A 19,330-nucleotide genomic window follows, 5' to 3' on the forward strand; every position below is an offset into this window, starting at 1 on the left:
TGCTGAACGACTTTGTTACCTCAAAACAAAAGAAACTTGCTGAAGATGTGCAGAGAGATGTTCAGCTGAGCGCAGCTGGGCTGTCCTGTGTTTCACAGAATCACAGAACAGGAGGGTTGGAAGAGACCTCTGGAGATCATCTAGTCCAACCCCCCTGCCAGAGCAGGGTCACCCAGAGCAGGTTGCACAGGAACGCGTCCAGGCGCGTTTTGAATGTCTCCAGAGACGGAGACTCCACCACCTCTCTGGGCAGCCTGTGCCAGTGCTCTGCCACCCTCAAAGTAAGGAAGTTTTTCTGGTAGTCTGTGATAGCAGCTGTCCTGTTCAGCCAGAGCATCGGATGGGGATTCCCAAGGCATGTGTGAACCCTGCAGTGTCTGTGTGGCTCTAAGACTATTCTGTCTTCTACTCCCTTGGTTCTGGTATTGCAGAACAAAATCTGAATTTTAGGAAGATTAAAACCTAATTTCTGCGAAGGTACATTCTTACTGTATCTCTTCTTCCTTGAGCAGTTTGAGATGTGCACAGCTGCAAGTCTCATCTTCCCACTAATGCCAGTCTGGTCCACAGCGAGAGCTTCTGCCATAGGGCAGCGTTGTGGCTCATTAATGGCCTGTCAGGATCAGCGCTGCTTCCTTCAAAAGTTACGCTGAACCATCCTCTTCAGATTTACCGCAGGACAGTGAAGGATGCGTATACTTTATAACATACAGATTTTATGCTGTATTAATTTTCAATCCATTTTATAGTGTCTGGCATCCCATTCTGCTGGAAGTGTTGCCTCATCCCATTACTCAGTGAAATCACTGCTTCCTCTTCCCAAAGACTGACTTGTATGAATAAAGGCTTTCTAAATGCCCTGCTTCCCAGAGTCACTGGTTACCAGACTGGGACCTGCAGCTTTCCAGAGCCAATCTCTTTCAAAGAGAAAAATAGAAGACAACAAGGGAAGGAGCTCTTAAATCAGAAATATCTTTATTAACAGTAAAACACAAGACGTGAATAATCCCTTTTACAATAGAATAATTCCAGCCAAAGGAAATGGAGTGTGTTAAAAAGTGTATTGTTCAAACGTCAGACTAAATATGTTGACTTCCGAATGCCTCAAACCAAATGCAGCAGGAGGAATGCTTGTGAAAATGTCCACTTGATTAGCAGTTGTTACATCTTTTTTGATACGACAGAGCATGGGATAGAGTACCCTGGGGCTGGGCGGAGGACTCTGCGCTGCCCCCATCTCTCAGACTCTTGGCACTAAGTACGCCTGAGATTTTTCATTCTCAAGAGGCAAGAGTCCAAAGAGCGTTCTTTATACAGCAATTTACACTGTTTTACAGAATATCACTGACTGTGAATAATACTTTCTTCTGGGTGGTGCAGACGTTTTGCCTCGATTCTGATGGAAAAGAGAAGGCAGAATTGTTCATAGACAGAAGTGACGCTATTGAATCTATGTATGATTCACGGCTCTTTTCTGCGCCAGCCTGCGATAGCTCATACTTAACACAAAAAAACCCCACACCTCGCTCAAACCCACCATTTTGTCCCCTCGACTGCATAGAACCTTTTGGCTTCGTTGATCCACACAAAAAGGCCTGTTTCTTCACTTTCTTGTCTCGCTTCTCAGCCCAATTTATATCACAGAGGCGATACTGAAATGAGGGATGAAATTGCAAATTTTCTGCAGAAAGTATGCTGTGGTACATTTAACTTGTAGTTAAAAAGTGTTATAAATAATTTAAAAACTCCAATTGCTTGAGTGAGCAAAGAAAATTCATGTGAATGTGCATTACCTCTGCTCATCATTATGTTTGTTCCCTTGCTCTCTTGTTTGCAAAGCTTCTCATGGCCGTAACTGAATTAATAAGATTTAAGACACACTTTAGCATCAGAAAAACACTTTGAAACACTTTGATGTGCTCCCTACTGTGAAAGTGCAAGGGGTCAGACTTTTCCAAGTTTTTTTCTAGCTTTTCTTTGCTGATGAGGTCTGTATTTAAAATTATTAACTGGTTGGTCTATTCCTTCCTATGCTATTCATACGCAATATTATTTGAATACTAACACGGAATACAAAATAGCAGCATCCATGGATAATAAAAACACTACGACTGAAGATCTAAAAACTGTTCACAATTAGCTGCAAATGTTCACATTGGCTATGATGGGAGAGTAGCTGACTCCGGAGGACGTAGTGGTTATGTCTACCTTGCATTAGAGACGTGGCCTGCAAATTAGACTCGTTATCTGTACGGGCAACCGAGTTTGCAAGCATGGCCCAGGTGCAAGTGGAGGTGTCCTCTTGATAGGACTCTCACACGTCTCACCTCCCTGGCAGGAAAGTGTGGCATCAATATGGCAATACAGCATAAGGCACACCCGGGCAAGCTGTTTGGAAAGCCCTGGGGGGAACAAGTAACAGGATCCTGGCTGCTCCTGGCCACTCCGGAGCTTCCTGTGAGTAGATGATGGGTACAAACCCAAAGCTGTGGGTTGTGCTGGTGCCCAGCACGCATAAGCGTCTCTCTGCACTAGATACACAAAGCGGTTTCTCTCTGCTGAACAGACTCGATGCCCGCTCAGGCTTTCTGTACCTTGCAGCAAGGTACTCCCAGAGCTGCCGTTAGGAAGAAGCCCTGTTTCAGGGACTGCAATGAAGCCTCCATGTTGAGAAGCTTTCTATTCACAGACCTAGTCTCATATAATCTCTCTTCCCGCTGCAAGATGCGACCAACTCTATTTTTTCGATGGTGACCTGACCTCTTAGTCGCTCTCAGGGGAGGCCACTTGTCCGTGCTTAGTTCCTGTTACAAATGTTATTCCCTAGTCAGGAGCCCCTGTGAAGGCTCCTGCTGATTCCATCTTCCTTTGGGCACTGCTATTTCCCACCTATGCGTGAAGTGAGTTGCTTTGTTGCAATTCCCAGGTAGACGCTATATAATCGGTGTCTTTCAGTTGTGCAGTTTCTGTTGGGACTGCAGTTTAATCTGGGGAGCACACACTGGATGTGCTTATAGTGTCCTTAAATGATGGTCTTGATGGTTAGTTTGGATGTGAATGTAAAAAGCTCTAGTGAACGCAATGGCTGCCCAAGTACGTACTGCCTTCACACCTCCTGTGATGACCATTGAGCATATCTGGTCATATGCTCCCTCCTCCCCAGTCCCTTCATCCTCTCAATGCACCTCTGGCTGCAGAAACCAACCATGAACTAGAAGTCCTCTAAAAATCTTCTCAGCCCCATTGGTAGAGTTTCCACTCACCCAGAAGGGTTTGGTTGGTTTCAGAGGTTCAAGTAAGAGCCTGCTCTCCAGGCTTCTCCAGAGCAAGGAGCTCTCGCTTTTGGCTTGGCAAGCACATGGGACATGTTACATTCAGTACATTTCTGATGATACAAATCTGCGTTCTGGGCAGCACCTCTCAACTTTGAAAAATGGTATTTAATTACTCTACCCTATGACTCATTAATCTTTCTTTATTGTGTTTGGTTTTGGTTTTACTGTTACATTATGGGGAGCCAGGGGGAGAGGTGAATAATACAGAGGATGTAACGTTTCTTTCCTATGTTGAGTGCCATGTAGTGCTCAAGTATGCCTGAAAGCTACAGCTTTCAGCTATAGCTGCACTGGAGAAGTCTCTAATGAGCCAAAAAAATTGGCCATATACTTGAGACCCCTTCAGAGTTACCAAATTCGATCAAGCTTCTTTATAAATCATTTCCATCCAGCCAAGAAACAGATAGTCTCTGCCTGAGCTGCCCCTGCAGATCCAGCTGTTTGTGCAGCTCCTCAGTCGCTGGTGATGAGACTTTCTGATTCGTAGAACTTATAGGCAAAGGTGAGTGTTGTAAGCCAGGAAGAACAAGGGCAGACTAGATAAAGTTACAGTCACAAATGCCCGATTTTCTCCATTTCAAGAGTTGTGGGGTGGAGATGATGTTTACAGTGAGAGATGTTTGCAGTGCTGATTATATACTGAGGGAACATTAATACCTTGTCCCTCTGTCCTGCACTGAGCTCATGCAGCAATAGCTGAGGATAAACATGCTTCATCCTGAAGCTGCCTCTACTAACAGAGAGCTCCCGCCTGTGGCGGCCAGCTATCATTGAATCTCTGCACAGACCCACAGAATAATGTGAATCGGAAGGGATCTCTGCAGGGCATCAAGCCTGACGCCCTACACAAGGCAGGGACCACTTGGAGAAGGCTGCTCAGGGCGGTGGAAGTTGTGACACTGTACCTGCTGGACACAGGGAAGGCATTTCCTCAACTCCAGTTGCCATAACCCAGGGCCACAGTTCCCCGTCACGTTGCTGATACATTATCCTTCTGCCTGAGCGCAGCAAAACATGAAATGCTCGTGAGGAGAAAAGACGCTCTTGGGGCAGGCTCTGATGGGGAGGCAACGCACATGTGGCGCTTCTGAATGCTGCAGCCATTGCTGGAGCCCCATCAGCAGTTACATGCGAGGGTATGGGACTGAGCCACCAGAGCAGCAGTGCCACTGAATGGCTCCATGGAGTCGGCGTGCCAGATGTGCTTCCGTCACCTCTGGATGCAAATGGCACATTAATACTGATGCTGCTGACAAACTAGCAGCAATTAAGCAGTCGTCTTCTCTCGGCTACTTAACAGAAAAACAAGCGGTTGACGTACCATGAGGAATGTGCTTTAAGCCACCGCCTGATCAAACTCCCCACCACTGCCTGCTGATGTGTGGTACTTCTCCACAGAAACTTCCAAGAGGGTTCGAATTGTTGATGGCTTAAAAAAAAACATTTTAAAAAATTTGCCTTCAACTAAGTAGTCTTGCTGTAAGTGGTTTTAAATCTCTCAGGAAGCCTATCTCCAAAGCTTGAGTATTAATGAGTGCATTTAAAGGCTTTAAATTGACTACGGGTTGATAGGTTCATGAAGACCTTTCAGCAGAAAACATCTCCTTCCAAAATGAGGAGACATTAAAGTGAGATACAAAGCTACACTGCTGTAAATTATGAGAAACCTGAATTTCTAAGTGATCTCAAATCACATAGTAGAGAAGCCTGTAAGAGAGACCTAGTTAAAAAAGAAAGGGAAATAAATGGTTTATTTGCCTTACTTTTTAGCACTGCATCGGGGCAGGGATCATCTTCCTATTTGCTCGCTTGCCTCCTGCACTGTTACCACTTCTCCCTCGTGACGTGAGCTCTCCCCTTCTCTTGGGAAGGAGCTGCCAGCTGCTGCGTGTTTGCACAGCATCTCATACAACGGACTAAGCCCCCAGTGGCCACCAAAATAGGAAAGAGTTCACGCGGTGATACCAGCCGCCCCAAGCGCTAACGACTCTGAGATGGCTGTTGGCGTTGATCGCTCAGAATCATAGAATCACAGAATAGTTTGGGTTGGAAGGGGCCTTTAAAAGTCATCTAGTCCAACCCCCCTGCAATGAGCAGGGACATCTTCAACTAGATCAGGTTGCTCAGAGGCCCGTCCAGGCTGACCTTGAATGTTTCTAGGGATGGGGCATCTACCGCCTCGCTGGCACCTCTCTGGGCAGTCAGGTGCTTTGATCAAACAGTTTTATTTGCTGAAATTAATCTCATCCTGTTGCACATATTTTAAACAGGTCAGGAGAATAATTCTCCAAAAATGCTTCTTTACTTACTAGTAAGGGAATATTAAGGTGACTACCTTTAATGAGATGCAAGTATGGACTGCACTGAAGCCAAATCCTATTTGTATGCGGATTGCTGTAAAAGTAGACATACAGGAAAGGAAAAAATTGCTCTGAATTTACCAATTTCCATTTAAACAACACAGACGCTTCCTGAGCAAGCATCATGACTAGGCAGGGAACGCCACCACACCTTCCCCAGGGCCCACCTCACCTACTTTTGGATATGCCCAGGGTAGCAGTCCATGTTTGAGCTAGTGACCCTGAGCTCCCCTTATACTCAATGGGAAGACATAAGCACGCTCAGAGCGCAGTGTATTTCACGTCCTTGAAATACCTGCCTTATGATGAAATGAATGATGCCCCAGAAGAACCTGCTTCGTTCACTGGTCATCTGATTTTCATCTGCAGCATTGGTAGGAAACTGGGTTCTGGAGATGCCCAAGAGCAGATGCACCTCAGAACGTCCCCCTTTGCTCTCCCCGAGGAAGATGACAATGCTGGGAATGTCTAAAAGCAAACCCCTAGGCTTTGCTCTGTATTAGGCGGGAAGGAAGTTTCAGCCTAAAAGGCAAGGAAGAATCTAGGATAAAGGACAGAGCTAGATCCGGGACAGGAGAGGTGATTTTCTCTGTTCTCAGCTGCTAAGAAAGCAAAGGGATGAGCAACATGAAAAGCACAGAGAAATTACTGGAGAAAGGGTGCAATAAACCTGCTAAAAAACGTGTTATCTGTACCTCGGTACAGTGACACTGATGACAGAGAGAGCAGAGAGCTGAGGAAAACGCCTTTTTCCAAACTGATGTCTCTCAAGTCTGCTAAACAGTAAATGGCACACCTGGAATTTCTGTGTAACATTATTATTGGATTCCATTGCTACGGGAGACTGTAAAGCCTTTCCTATCCCACAGTGACACTGCTGACGTCAAATGGTGACAGAATAGGGTTCTTTGCATTTACAAATTTCCTGTACGACTTGCTATTACTGCTCAAACTTAACAAAAGTTTATCCTCTGTGTCCTACTAATTTTGCAGGGAGCTGAAGATGCATTCAAACGAAGTAACCCTGCTAGTTTACTGATTCTTCTCCTCGTAATTACCACCCCATAATAGGTATTACGCAGCATCTAAGTATTACATAGCATCTAAAACACAGGGAAAGTCTTTCCAGTGAATGCTATTTGAATTGAATATGTGATGTAGTTGAAGATTTCAGGCATCCTCTTCTAATTATGCAGTAAAATATGTAGCACCGGATATTGTGTGAGAAGAAAAGAAACATCCTATAAAACATTTTTTTTTTCCTTGTGATACTTCTGGTGTGTTCTAAGGAGGAATGAGATTGGAGAAGTTATCACTCTTTCTGACCCTTAAAGCAAAACAATTTTCGGTGGACTGTTACACCTGGAAAGAAACAATCCTCTACCCTTTCAGCAAGGTAATGGAGACCATCAAAACGTAATGAGAGTTTCAGCTCCCTCCTCAGAACAGGTTACCAAGTGAACAGCATTTTGTAAGGCAAGCTCTGCGGTTGAGATTATGGGCAACGCGTTTCCCCATGTACAGAAGGACCACAGACAGGGAGCTTTTAAAAAAGGTTCTGCACAAAGATCCACTCTTTGCTTGATCGCGGCTTACGCTACCTCACCATCCTCTGCAGGCAAGGCAAAAGCACTGCAAATGATGAAGCCCGTAGTATCGAAGACGAGGAACCATCCATGGGGATGTACGGAGCGACTGGCGGGGAAGCCCTCTCTCTCAAACCCAGCTGCAGTCAGACTGCGAGGACTGGCCCAGCGCAGGGGGTGGACGTGGCTGGCTCCCACCTCCTTCTCTTTGCATCCTGGGAGCGTGGGGCTTCCTGTTCCCAGTATGGAAACTATGCCAAGATGAACCATAAGTAATTATTCGGTTCTTCAATGCGCACTTCATTTCCCTTTTTTGAATCACAGTTCAAGTCCCTTTTGACGTACCCTTGGTATCAGCACAGTAGTCTAACTACAGACAGTCCTAACTTTAAAACAAACTACATCAATACTGTATAATGGATAGGATTCAGTTTACATGCCAGATACATATGCAAGTATGTATGTACTTTGCAAAAAAGCACTGGAAGTTAGTTAGTTTTTAACTTATAGGCATATATTTCAAATTTTCTTTTTTTTTTTTCTTTTTTTCTTAGGAGCTTTTTGCATTTCAGTGCAGCGGTACCGTACGCTACTGACTTAGCAGTATCAGACTACTTGGATATGTCCATAATGCTCTGATAAGGCTCCAGTGCCGAACGCGTCCCGAGGGCTCTCTTCTCCTGACAAATCCTAAGGGAGACAGGGGTGCTTCAGCTCCTCGGAGGATCTGTTGTCCCATCGTGCTTTGCAGCAGGGAGACAGACTGGAATTGCAGTTTAGTCCTTCAGTTCACTGGATAAAAGTCATCTCTATGCATAAGTCCTGTGCACCACCTAAGGTCCTCTTTTAGACCTGGAATTAGGATGTAAAATGGATATAAACGGTGCAGAGATCTGATTTTGGTTGCCTGCAGAGGGGTGAATTTCACCTACTAGGAACAGCTACAGCCAGGTTTCTGAATCCACATGGAAGTGCTCAGAATTCGCACCATTTACTGGCTTGGCTGGGGAATGAAGATGCTCACAGGAAATGTTTGACACTTTTGCAGGAATTTGGCTTATTTTGTACTAGAGAACAGATACGCTACACCTGAATTTCTAAACTTATTGTACTGGCATCAGAATAACTAGAAACCACAAAACGTAGCATGAAAAAAACAAAAAGGAGACTATGTATAGATATATTTACATCTACATACATCTACATATAGAAGCTTCTGTTCACTGGAGATCCTATAAGCCACTGCCTGCAATAGCATCCATCCTAAGGGAATTCTAGAGATGATTCTTAAGAGACCGAGGAGATGGGGTTATGAGGTGAGCCCATCTGTGTCAGCACCTTATCCAGCCATTGCAATGGTCCATGCAGGTGGATCTCGATCCAGCAGGGCGTGCTTGTAACATCTTGGCGATGATACTCTGCTCCCCAGCCCTATAAAAGCACCAAAGGACCAAGAAGTGAGGATTTTTTTTTTTAAAAGAAGAGATATTAAGTCACAACTCCAGTGCTGACAGTCTAACACAAACTACAGGCAGTCCATCACCCAGCCTCCCAAGGTTTAATGCTTTGTCCTAGGGATAATTTTCTCTAGTAACTTTGCTCCTTTTTAAGGTCATTGTTGCCATAGTTATCAGGGACGCTACACTATTAAATTAAAAAGTCTCAGTCACACTTCCAGGTGCTGGGACCAACTGGCATGGAAAGGCCTGTTTCCAAGCTTGGCTGCCTGCGAGCAGCCCATGGGGAACGGTCCCTGCTGTTCGCACCCCGGAGACGTGCCCAGGAAAGTCTGCCAGCCTGCTGTCTGGCACAGACGAAAAGCAGGCCAGGCCCTGTCATAACACTTTAACAGGAACTGGGAATGATCCTGGGCACTGTTTCCTTTCTTGGTAGAGATGTATCCTACGAGCCTGAGAAGTTCTAGGTATTTATCTGAACCTCTGGAAACTTCCAGCAAGGTTCCTATGTACCATACCTAACCTATGTATAGACATTTTTTATAGGTTTTCTATCCTTGGACATATCCTCTTTTCCCATGGGAGTTCCTGGCTGCCTGCTGTGGGAAGTCCTGCAGTAATTTCTCCAGCTCTTTCAGGGAGATAAGGGATATGGAGTCTCTAACAGAAGATGGGGACGCGGTACTGGCAGGGAGAAAAGAGAACCAGAAGTCCCTGCGCCTCAAGCGGGCACAGTGCCTGCTTGTTAAGGCAGACACTGTGATTTCACAGCAACACAAGACGTCCGAGTCGCAGCCCAAAGTCTCACAGCTAAGCGGCTGTCTCCCTGCCAGAACTCAACTTGGATTTCCATGCAAAATACGGTCCCACCGCAGGATGAGGATCTTCATTTGCGGGCTGCCTGTCAGAGAAGCTGAGCTTCACCGATCGTTGTCCTAGTCAGGGGGGTTGATATTATTGTCATGAAAAAAGGACATGGATGTATATTACGACTGATGCCTGACAAAGACATCTAAATTGTAGAGTGCTGAACACCTCAGACAACTGAGGCTGCTACAACCCACTCCTCTAGAACGATCAGCTGCAAAACTAGGATCAACACCAAAACTAGGTGCCATAATAAGTGGTCTGGATAAAACCCACTTCTACTTAATGAAGAAAAGGGGGAAGAAAGCAGAAGAGTAAGATATGGACCCACCAAAACCCAAAGAGTACTTTTAATCAGGCAGCATTTTTCTGACCTGCAGAGCATTTATCAGGCTAGGCAGGGCCTGTGTTCACAGGCACCTCAGATTTATGTTCTGGAAACGTTTGCATAAAATGCCACTCTTTAAACCAGTGCAGTCAGGCTTGAGTTTGTGAAGCCTTCAGTACTCAGCTGCAGTGGAGATACACAGCTAGAAGGTCAAGTGCCAGAGGAGTTGGTGTGCCTCTGCTGACTGGCAAAAGCCGGAGGAATAGGAATTACAGGTTGCAAGTGCAACCTGCCCAATTTGGAGGCATCTAGCAGCGTGTGTCGGTGGCTGGCCATCTCCCTCTGCTGGCAACTCCCAGACACTCACCGGCTGCCCAAGCTGGAGCTGCCAGCTGGGGAAATGCCAGGGGGGCAGGACCCCCTGTGCCCCCTGTACATCACTCCTGGGACTCAGGTAGCCTCCTTCGTCCGCGGGACTGAAATGAACTCAGAGGTGGAGCAGTCTTAGTGAGGGAATAAAAATGAGAACAGCTTGCAAAGCTGTTATGGTGCTCTGCACAGAAGGTGGGAAGATGATACTGATACCCTCACAGGGAGTCGTCCCTTCCAGCACCGAGAAGACCAGCCAAGGGGTCCTGCTGCTCCTGCCAGCCCTTCCCACCTCCTGTGGGCCACAGCTCTTTCCAGACCAGCATGCAGCCATGTCCCAGAGCACTGAGCTGCCTCGTGCTGGGGAGCACAGCCAAGTCTGCTGGGCTGTCCCCTCAGCCCTGAGACCTGGGGAAATGTGGGAGGGCGGGCGCTGGGTTCAGACCCGGCCTTAGAGGAACTCTTCTTCTCTCCACTTGGTGCTTCAGCTGCCTCATCTGTGGAGAGGGGACAACAGCCATCCTGGTCTGGCTATCAGCAGCACTAAGCGGATGAAAATCGCGGTCTGCTCTCACTGATGATACACTCACATTGGCCTGAGAGCTGAGCTCCTCCCAGCTGCTCCGTGGGCACACGAAGAGTATCAGAGGGGACAGGACCTTCACTTCCCTTGGCCCATGTCCTGCCTCCAGATGAAGGTACAGTCCTGGTAACTTTCTCATGTCTTGGTCCTTACCCATCCCTGCCTCCCAGCTCAAGCACTGGAGGGGTAGGAGGCAGGGTCTCCAGCCCTTTGGCTCTACTTGCCCTGTGGGCTGTAGGTGACCAGCATCATCTGGTCAAAAATCAGGGGAGAAGCTGCAGGACTGCCCTGCACCTGGGGGCTCCTGGTGTGTGGCTCTGACAGACAACACGCTCCTCTGTGCACTGTATATCCAACACCCAGGGGCTCTCCTGTCACCGGACTGAACACACTGGGGCTCACGCTTTGGGAGAGAAATAATCTGAGAACACTTTAGTACAGGAAAGGGCTTTTACAGGCCAGGAAGGAAGAACGTAGATGAGATTTGCATAGCTATTTTCCAAAGGTCATGGGAAAGGGTTCAAAATAACTCCTTGCACTGGTCTTCTGGTGCCTGAGGCACTATAGTGGCTGCTATTGTTTCAACAAAGCAAGGTGATAATATGGCAGCAGCGCTACTGAGTGCATCAACACCACCATTTTTGCTGCCATGCTGGGCACGGAGGCAGATAACACATCAAAGAGACTACCCCTGAGTTGCTGAGATAATGAAAATATTGCATAACTGGCTACACTGCCTTTATAAACAACATGCCCATTCATGTCTTCCATTAAAGAAAATTCTGTTTGTTGGGTTTCTTGCTTTCTTTCTTTCCCCTAATGCTTGCGTGTGAACAAGATGTCAGTTCCTTCCCAAGAAAACAGCAACAGCATGGTCACGGGCACAGAGATTTTGGCTTGGACTCTTGGGAAAAATTACAGGGCCCTCTTAATGCTCTCAGAGGGTTAAGAAGATGGGTCCCCAAGGATTGCTGGAAAGAGTCAGAACTAGAAAGGTGTGTGGGACTCAAAACTCATCTGCTTTGAAGAACACAGGGGAACTGGGCTTGAGCCTCAAGCACTTTTGCAGTATCTTAAATGTGAATTCAATCAGCTTGATTCAGTCATTTGTATAGAACCAAATCTGCAAGACAAACGGACGTACTCAAGCCATTTCTTATGGTACCTAGCAGGACCAACTTGCTTCTGATGGTACGACTTCTCTAGTTTGCAGGCTGAACACTGCTGCCAGCTCTCCCCAGCAGCTCTATAGGAAGTCACTCTAGTGCATCTGTAAACAGTCTTGAAATACTTGCCATTCTCTGGGGTTTAGACACTAGCTACAATAGGCACCTAAGTAAATCCTAAGAGCTAAAAGGAGTCAAGAGATTTCATTCTGGTGAGGAGGCCATTCAGAAGATTTAAGAAACACCCACAAAGACTGACACATCACACACAGAGCAGTCAGACCGCAAAGTTCAGATATGAAAGATATGGAAACAGTAATGGCTTTTGTGGTCTCCAGTCTCTTCCAAATAACAGGTCAGATGTTCTTTTGGGTTTTGTATTCTGCTTTCCAGAAGCCCTTCTGGTAGTGTGGCTGGCCAGAGTACATGTCATCAGAAATTAGGACAATCTCTTGCCAGGGATCAGACAGGTGGCAAACAACAACAACTCCCAGCAAGCTCAGTGAGGGCTGAAGGAGGACCCAGTGTTTCTTGACTGAGACCATGTATACCAGTCTATAGTAATGGTGAGACTGTAAATTAGTCTAGACACATAAGGACATTCTTTTCAGATCTATGGCACTACCAAGCTCTATTGCAAACCAGTAACGATAGGAGAGATCACAACCACCTAAGATATGTGCTGCAACATTTACACATTGCTAAGCCCCTCTAAGCTGAGCTCTTTATGCAATCAACAGGGGAACATCACCATTCAGTCTCTGCTAATTTTCCACAAAAAGCATATGGAATACCTGATGTTTGGAATCTAAGAAATTTCCAGGTTGACCACAAAAGCTACTGATTCTAAGCACCTAGAAGCTTAAGGCGATACTGGAAAACAGGCAGTCTGAATTGCTATTTGCAAGATGGGTGTCTAAATCCCCACTTGCGAAGGATTTGATGGGGTCTAGTTCAGCACCAAAGCTAGTAAGTGATGGGATTTGCCTTTTCAGAAATGCAAGAGAAAACAAAGAATGCTTACTTTAACAAAGCTCATTCGAATAGTACACATCTTGGTCAGCTCATACACCACTTCAAAACCATGATTGACTGACTGGGCAAGCAGCTGGGCGAAGAGCTGGTTGTTGAAGATCTTGAGGCTGCAGCCACTGGGGATCTTGCAGACAGTGGCTGGGTGGAAACCATGCTGATAGTTACAGTTGCGGCTTTGCACAAAAATACTGCTGTCACTGACACATTCAGCATAAACTTCCCCACCGACATAGTAAAGATGAACACCTTGAAAAAGGAAAAAAAACACTTGTATTATTTCTCCATTGTTCACTACACACTTTATACTAGTAATTTTTTAATTGTTTTACTGGTGTGGGCATACAAGCCCAGGACCATTCCAAGCACTCATTCCCTATACATTGACTTCTAAAAATAGTATCTGTGTCCCTATCCATATATCTGTCCAATGGACCCACCAATTTTAAGAGGAAATTGTCATAAATGCTATTTGGAGGTACTGGTCTAGCAGAAAAAAGTCTGGGCACATGATGTTCTGCCTTGTTTCTCAGTGAAGGTTGGTTTACTTCTTTAACCCACCAGCATAGTACTTCATGATGCACACACGCACATACACACACACATAAACGTCAAACATATGTCAACCATGTACAAAGCATGGATCAAAACTGTCAAAGAACTGACAAATCTGTTATGCATTACACATTTAAATCTATTTTCACTGGTGAGCACATGCACGCTGACCAAGACCCACTTCATTGCACGCTAATTTTTTACTACAGGATCCTGTCTCATGCAGTTCAAACACAGCATGGTGTGTACTTAAAATAGCTTTTCTGTATTTTGTTTTATACATCACATCAGAACCATGTATTTGCATTTACGTGATGTGACTTACTCATCAGATCCTGTTCAAAGTGACCTTTAGCAAGAAAATGACTAGTTTCCTTCTGGACTTTTCAGTGCCTGAGTGACTTACCAACACTAACTCTTAAATTTTTACCATGCCTTGGGGAAATGAAGATGGAAGCATTTCTATCCATTCAAAGAGTATGGTCCCCCCAGGATGTGTCTGCTTGCATTAAAAATACACCTAAATTGGTGAGAGAATTCATCTTAGCCCAACTCAGCAACCTTAAAGCTAGGGACCTTGTGTAAGCTAATTGTGTAGATGCCTTCTCTAGTTGATAGATGATGAGACCAGATGATTCACTCCATCTGCTACAGAGTGCAGGCTCACAGACAGCTCAAACTGCTGGAATTCGGTGCAGGTGCTGAAAAGGCTCTCGTGTTCCCTGCCCCTGCTGCCTCGCACCACACCTGCTTTCATGCTGGCAGCAATGGCTGGGGACTGGGCAGCCATAGAGTGGGGAAGTGAACCAGCTAATAAAATGGAAAAACAAGCAAAACAAAAGAAAAGATTTATTTGCAGTGAGATCTTCATCAGTGGAAGGGTGGCAATGGGGACCCAGACTGCTTAAACGTGAGCATGAAACCACACCCTGAAGGGGGGCGAGTCATCCTGTGAAGTTGCTTAGGCATTCACCCTTCCCATGGCTAGATTAGGTGAAATGAACCCCTCCCACGGCCAAGAGAGGTGGGAGAACTCAGTTCTTTGTTCTCATAAAAACCACCACTAAATAAAAATAAAATCCTCCTCTCTGTTCCCAGGTATGGCATTCAAACCCTTACATACAAATGCACACGTTCACAGAGTCTCAGTGGACTGCCCGGAAAGCTAGTGATAACTATGCTTTAATAATTCTGTTGTAATTAGTTTTATTCCTGCTGTCTTTCATACAAAAAAGACTGGTTACATATTCCCAGCCTGTTGATCATTCTGTGGTCATGACAGCAAGGGGCAGCACCACATCCTTAGGACAAAACCAGCCTCTAAACAGAAGTGGGAAAGTCTTGGGGAAAAGCAGGTTGAGTGGGAAAAGAATCTGGGAAAAAATGAGCTCTCCCATAGACTTCCAGAGTGACTCAGACAGGAACATTGAAGTCTGTCTTCAAGCCATCACTTGACTTTTACTTCTATGCACAAACGAGCTCTCAAATTAGATGTGAGTGGCAGGGAGTGTGCCTCAGAGCACAGGCCAGTATTGCACTGGGAACACGGGTGAGATGACAGCTCCATTAGACCAGTCGTCAGCTCCTGTCCAACAGCACCGGACCTCATGGGGTTCTGCAGGTTGTGACTGCTCTTACTTGACCTGTGACTCCTTTCCCTTCTCTGGAAGATGGATAAAAGGGAATGGACTGAAAACACAAAGGTCCTGGCTGACCTTGCTGGAGTCCATACAACTTTCTGAAACAAACAGAGTGAGAACACAGGGTAGGGAGAGAAGAACAAGGACGTAAACGTTCACCACATCTCAAATCTTCAGGTGTGGCTACTTATTTAGGGTGACCACACATCTGGGTGCTAAGGTGAAAAGCTTTAAAGTCTCAATTTTAGTATATTGAGTAACCCAACTTCTGAATAAAATTAATGCTTTCAAAGGCATTGCCCAAACTGTGTCCCACAGTAACAAAAACCACCATAGTCACTTCTGAAAGCAGAGGCTACAATTTGCTTTTTCCTTGTGGACTTTTTAAAAGCAATAAATACATCAGTAATGAAATGTCAGTGTATATTTCCATTCTTCTGGTATTCATTTGCAGAGACAAGCACCCTCAAGGAAGCCAAGCAGCTGAATACATATTTGCAGAAGACCAAATCAAGGGTCCATATGCTTTAGTGGGATTTCATTACTCTCTGCAGAAACTGGAAATTTGGCAGTCTCCAAGCATCCACATCTTTTTGACACTCTGCTCAGAAATCCCCTTTTTGTCCTTGAAGTCTGACTGCTGAAACAGGTCCAATTGCTAGTAGATGTTGCATTGTGTTCTGGATTGTTTTTAGCTTTGATGTGGTATTTCCAGGAAACCATTTCACGCTGATACACTAGATGACAATTCAATCACATATCCTTATCCTACTGAGCTAATCTTGTTTACTCACTCTTTTTTCTCCCCTGTTAACATGTGACAATTGTATCCATTTCAGTAGCTTTCATCTGTCCAGAATGCCTTTGAACTACACACTTTCGGAGCTGCTCTGTGCTCTTCTGCAGGCCTGTACTGGTGCCACTTCTATTCCACTTGAACGTGTTTTTTTAAGATTTGCATAAACAAGGAAGAGCAGTAAAATTAAGGATCTCTGATATACTAAGCTCCTCTCTGGGCAACCTGCTCCCTTCCCTTGGGCAGAGTCCTAGTGTAGAACTTTAAAGGACTTTAAATCAATGAAGACAGATCTTCAGATTTGAATGGATGAGGACCATTAGCATTTACCTCATTTTCTTCCTGTTCTGTCTCTTCCTCTTTTTGGGCAGAAAGTCACAGAATGCAACATCCTCACAGCTTTGACTGGGATCTTTTGTCATTCTTCTTTTAGGGCTGGGCTTTGCTTTGATCTACAGCCCTCTGACAGCTTATGCTGATAGAGAAGCTTTGCCTTATTTTCTGAGTAAGTTGGAACTAGAGGTACGACTCATTTCCACCCCTCACAACAAACTATCGTGACAGACACTTGTAGCATCACACTGGCTTCATACAGTACCTCCGCAACACAACTGCTTTCCCTTCTGGAAAAAAGTGCAAGACTTAAGTACACCATCTCTATGATTCTGTGATCTCCTGTGCTTGCCTTCAGGTTCACTGTTGTTTGTAAAAACTATGTCACATTTGTCTCAGAGCTTCCTCATACTCAGTCATTCAACACTAGACTATCAAGAGCCAATTAAAATACTGCTCTAGGCCTGGGAAATGAGGTGAGGTTGACAAGATAATAGGAGTGGAACAATTAGAGTTAATTAGCCCAGTGGGAAATCCATTCCCAGGCAGCTACTGGTGAGAGGCTGGCTTGGCAAGATAATGAGTCTAGACTGGATATACCAGAACAGGCAAAGCTTCATCTGCACAGAGAAGTGGCCGGTTCAGGGCTTCTGACTCACTGCCACAAACAACAGTAAGTTCTGGGAGAATATCATGCCCTACACAGCCCTAGTGAGCTGGGATGGAGCGTGTGCGGCCACCCATGTCTTGGTGTGGTCTCCTCGTACTTGTCACCAGAAGCACGTGCTCCTGCATGTACAGGGTATATGTACACCAGAAGTGGAGCATACAAGGAGAACTGCTGGAGGGACAATCCAAGACAGTTTTACTGGTGAGAAGTTGACAAGGCAGGGAATCAGACTGGGAGGGAGGGAAAAGCTACAAAGGCAACTCTGGTAGAGTTCTTCAGCTAAATAACTCAACTACTAAGTGTTTCATCCATCTCCCTTTGTTATTTGGTGGTAGGAGAACCAGCCCTGAGGCACCAGCAATTATCCTTTTAGTGGCATTTCAATGGCAATATTCCCAGCTGCCAGAAGCTCTAATAAATAAAATGAAAATACATACTGCTAAATTAGAACACACAACTATAAACAACATTTTTCTCTTCACTGGCCAAGTAAATAGCTTTTGAGAGGAGCTACTCTGCTGATTGTTATCCAGTCAGAAAAGAATCAGCTGCTTTTCTTCTATTTCAGAAGTAATCTCAGAGTTTTGGTTTTCAGACAAGCACATCTCACAACTCAGCTAGGTTTGTTAATGCAATGCATGGTTCTTTCAAGCTCTGAATATTCTTGAGGAGAAAGGATTTCCTCTTACCTTTTCCTATGTGTCTCCGTGTGTTTTCTATAGTAGAGTTGCGGTTTACATTTGAGAGCAGTCCCAGGCAGAACCTGTTTTTGTTATTTGAGGGATCCGTAAATCCATCTATAAGGATACTTCGAGAGGAAGCCTGGAAAGTTTCCCCTACACGGTTGTTGAGTTCATAGTAGGCAACTGAGCACCAGTGTTGGGGTTCCTCATAGCAAACAGGCCGAAAGTCTGTAGGAAATAAAATTAATCAGATGCTCAGGTCTCAGTAATATTTTTTAAACAGTCATTCTCCGTTTTCTTTCCTCTCTCCCTCACAATCCCACCCCACCCGGCTCTTCATCTAAACAGTCACATATGTCATGCTTTATCTTAACAGCAGCTTCTGTTCCTTCTTAATTTTATGACTGAAGCCCCAGACATGCAAAGGGCTGGTACACCAGCTTAACTCTAAGCCTCTGAGGAGTCCCACTTGTTCTTAAAAGTGATAACTCCCTGCATTAAATTAAGCACATGCTGACATTCCTTGCTGAACTGGGGCCCAATCTCTGCACTGAAAATAGCAAGGGATACATCTGCTCTGCACACCAGCAGGAGCTAGGGATGACAGACGGGCTCAAAGACAGTCAAAACTGAGCCAAGACTTCAGCCTAATACCAAACTCTGAAGTTCAAAAGTAATCAATCACTCCCCCCAATTTTTTGCATGCTTTGGGGCTTTCTGCTTCCATGTGGGACTGTAAGCAGAAATGTCAGCAAGGTCATTTCTTTTGGATCTACCCCTGCCCAGGTTTTCTAACTCAGAGACAGAGAAAGACTCAAAAATGTAACAGAATCTCTGAGTCTGGTTTGTCCTAGAGGAATTAGTGGGAAACCTTATCCTGCCTGCCCACCACAGGCATGTGAGACCTCCTGCCCCCAGAGCACCTCTGTGTGTAACCTCTAATAAACTGCCAACTAATATTCACTAGGGCAGTGACCACAGATGGTAAACTATGGTAAAGAGATTAAAACATGCCAACAATTTATTTAAAAGTATTGGTTATTATTTAGTTATTATCTAGTTATTATCTGGCCATTCTGTGTACCCATCTGTAATTAGCACTATCACTCTCATCTTCCTTCTGCTCCAGTTCTGTGATACACACGTGTTCCTCACTGTTTCAGAAGGCTGGCATTATTTTTTTAATGTGCATGTGTGGACTACAATATGCTGGACTAAAAGAGCAATGATGATTTTTCCTTTGCAGCAGCAGGAAGCCAAAGGAAAACCCAGCAGAGGAACTCCATTTCCCCTTGCTGCTCTGCAGCAATGGGCTTTGAATGGTGGAGGCATCACCTACCACTACCAGTCTGGAGGTAGCAGAGACCATCCCAGAGCCGCCTTCTCTGACCTCCCATGCCCTCTCCCACTAAAGCATTCTTATATGAGGACAAAAAGTTTGGCCTTCGGTAAAAATCTCTTTGTACTTCACTAGAACATGTCCTCTTCTAGCCAGCCAGTAATGTAACATTAATACAAAGATGGCAGTAAAAAAGGTCCCAACCACAAGGCTTTAAAGTACTTGAAACCC

The 19,330-nt window shown here is 45.2% G+C and overlaps 1 protein-coding gene across 3 annotated transcripts in view; it reads right to left on the reverse strand.

The window, feature by feature from the left end:
* Positions 1-1,003: 1,003 nt before the first annotated feature.
* SMAD9 (SMAD family member 9) overlaps positions 1,004-19,330 on the reverse strand; it is a 46,122-nt gene continuing 27,795 nt past the window's right edge. For 2 of the 3 annotated variants that reach the window (XM_054210885.1, XM_054210875.1), the window contains exons 5-7: positions 17,767-17,988; positions 13,076-13,332; positions 1,004-8,712 (exon numbers count right to left, since the gene is read on the reverse strand). In XM_054210885.1, the coding sequence (XP_054066860.1) occupies positions 8,569-8,712; positions 13,076-13,332; positions 17,767-17,988 (623 nt within the window). In that variant the 3' untranslated portion in view covers positions 1,004-8,568. Of the gene's footprint in view, positions 8,713-13,075; positions 13,333-13,814; positions 15,377-17,766; positions 17,989-19,330 lie in introns of those variants that run through there. The other variant, XM_054210896.1, reaches the window with a different exon arrangement.

Source organism: Rissa tridactyla, chromosome 1, assembly GCF_028500815.1.
Source record: "Rissa tridactyla isolate bRisTri1 chromosome 1, bRisTri1.patW.cur.20221130, whole genome shotgun sequence".
Lineage (NCBI taxonomy): Eukaryota > Metazoa > Chordata > Aves > Charadriiformes > Laridae > Rissa > Rissa tridactyla.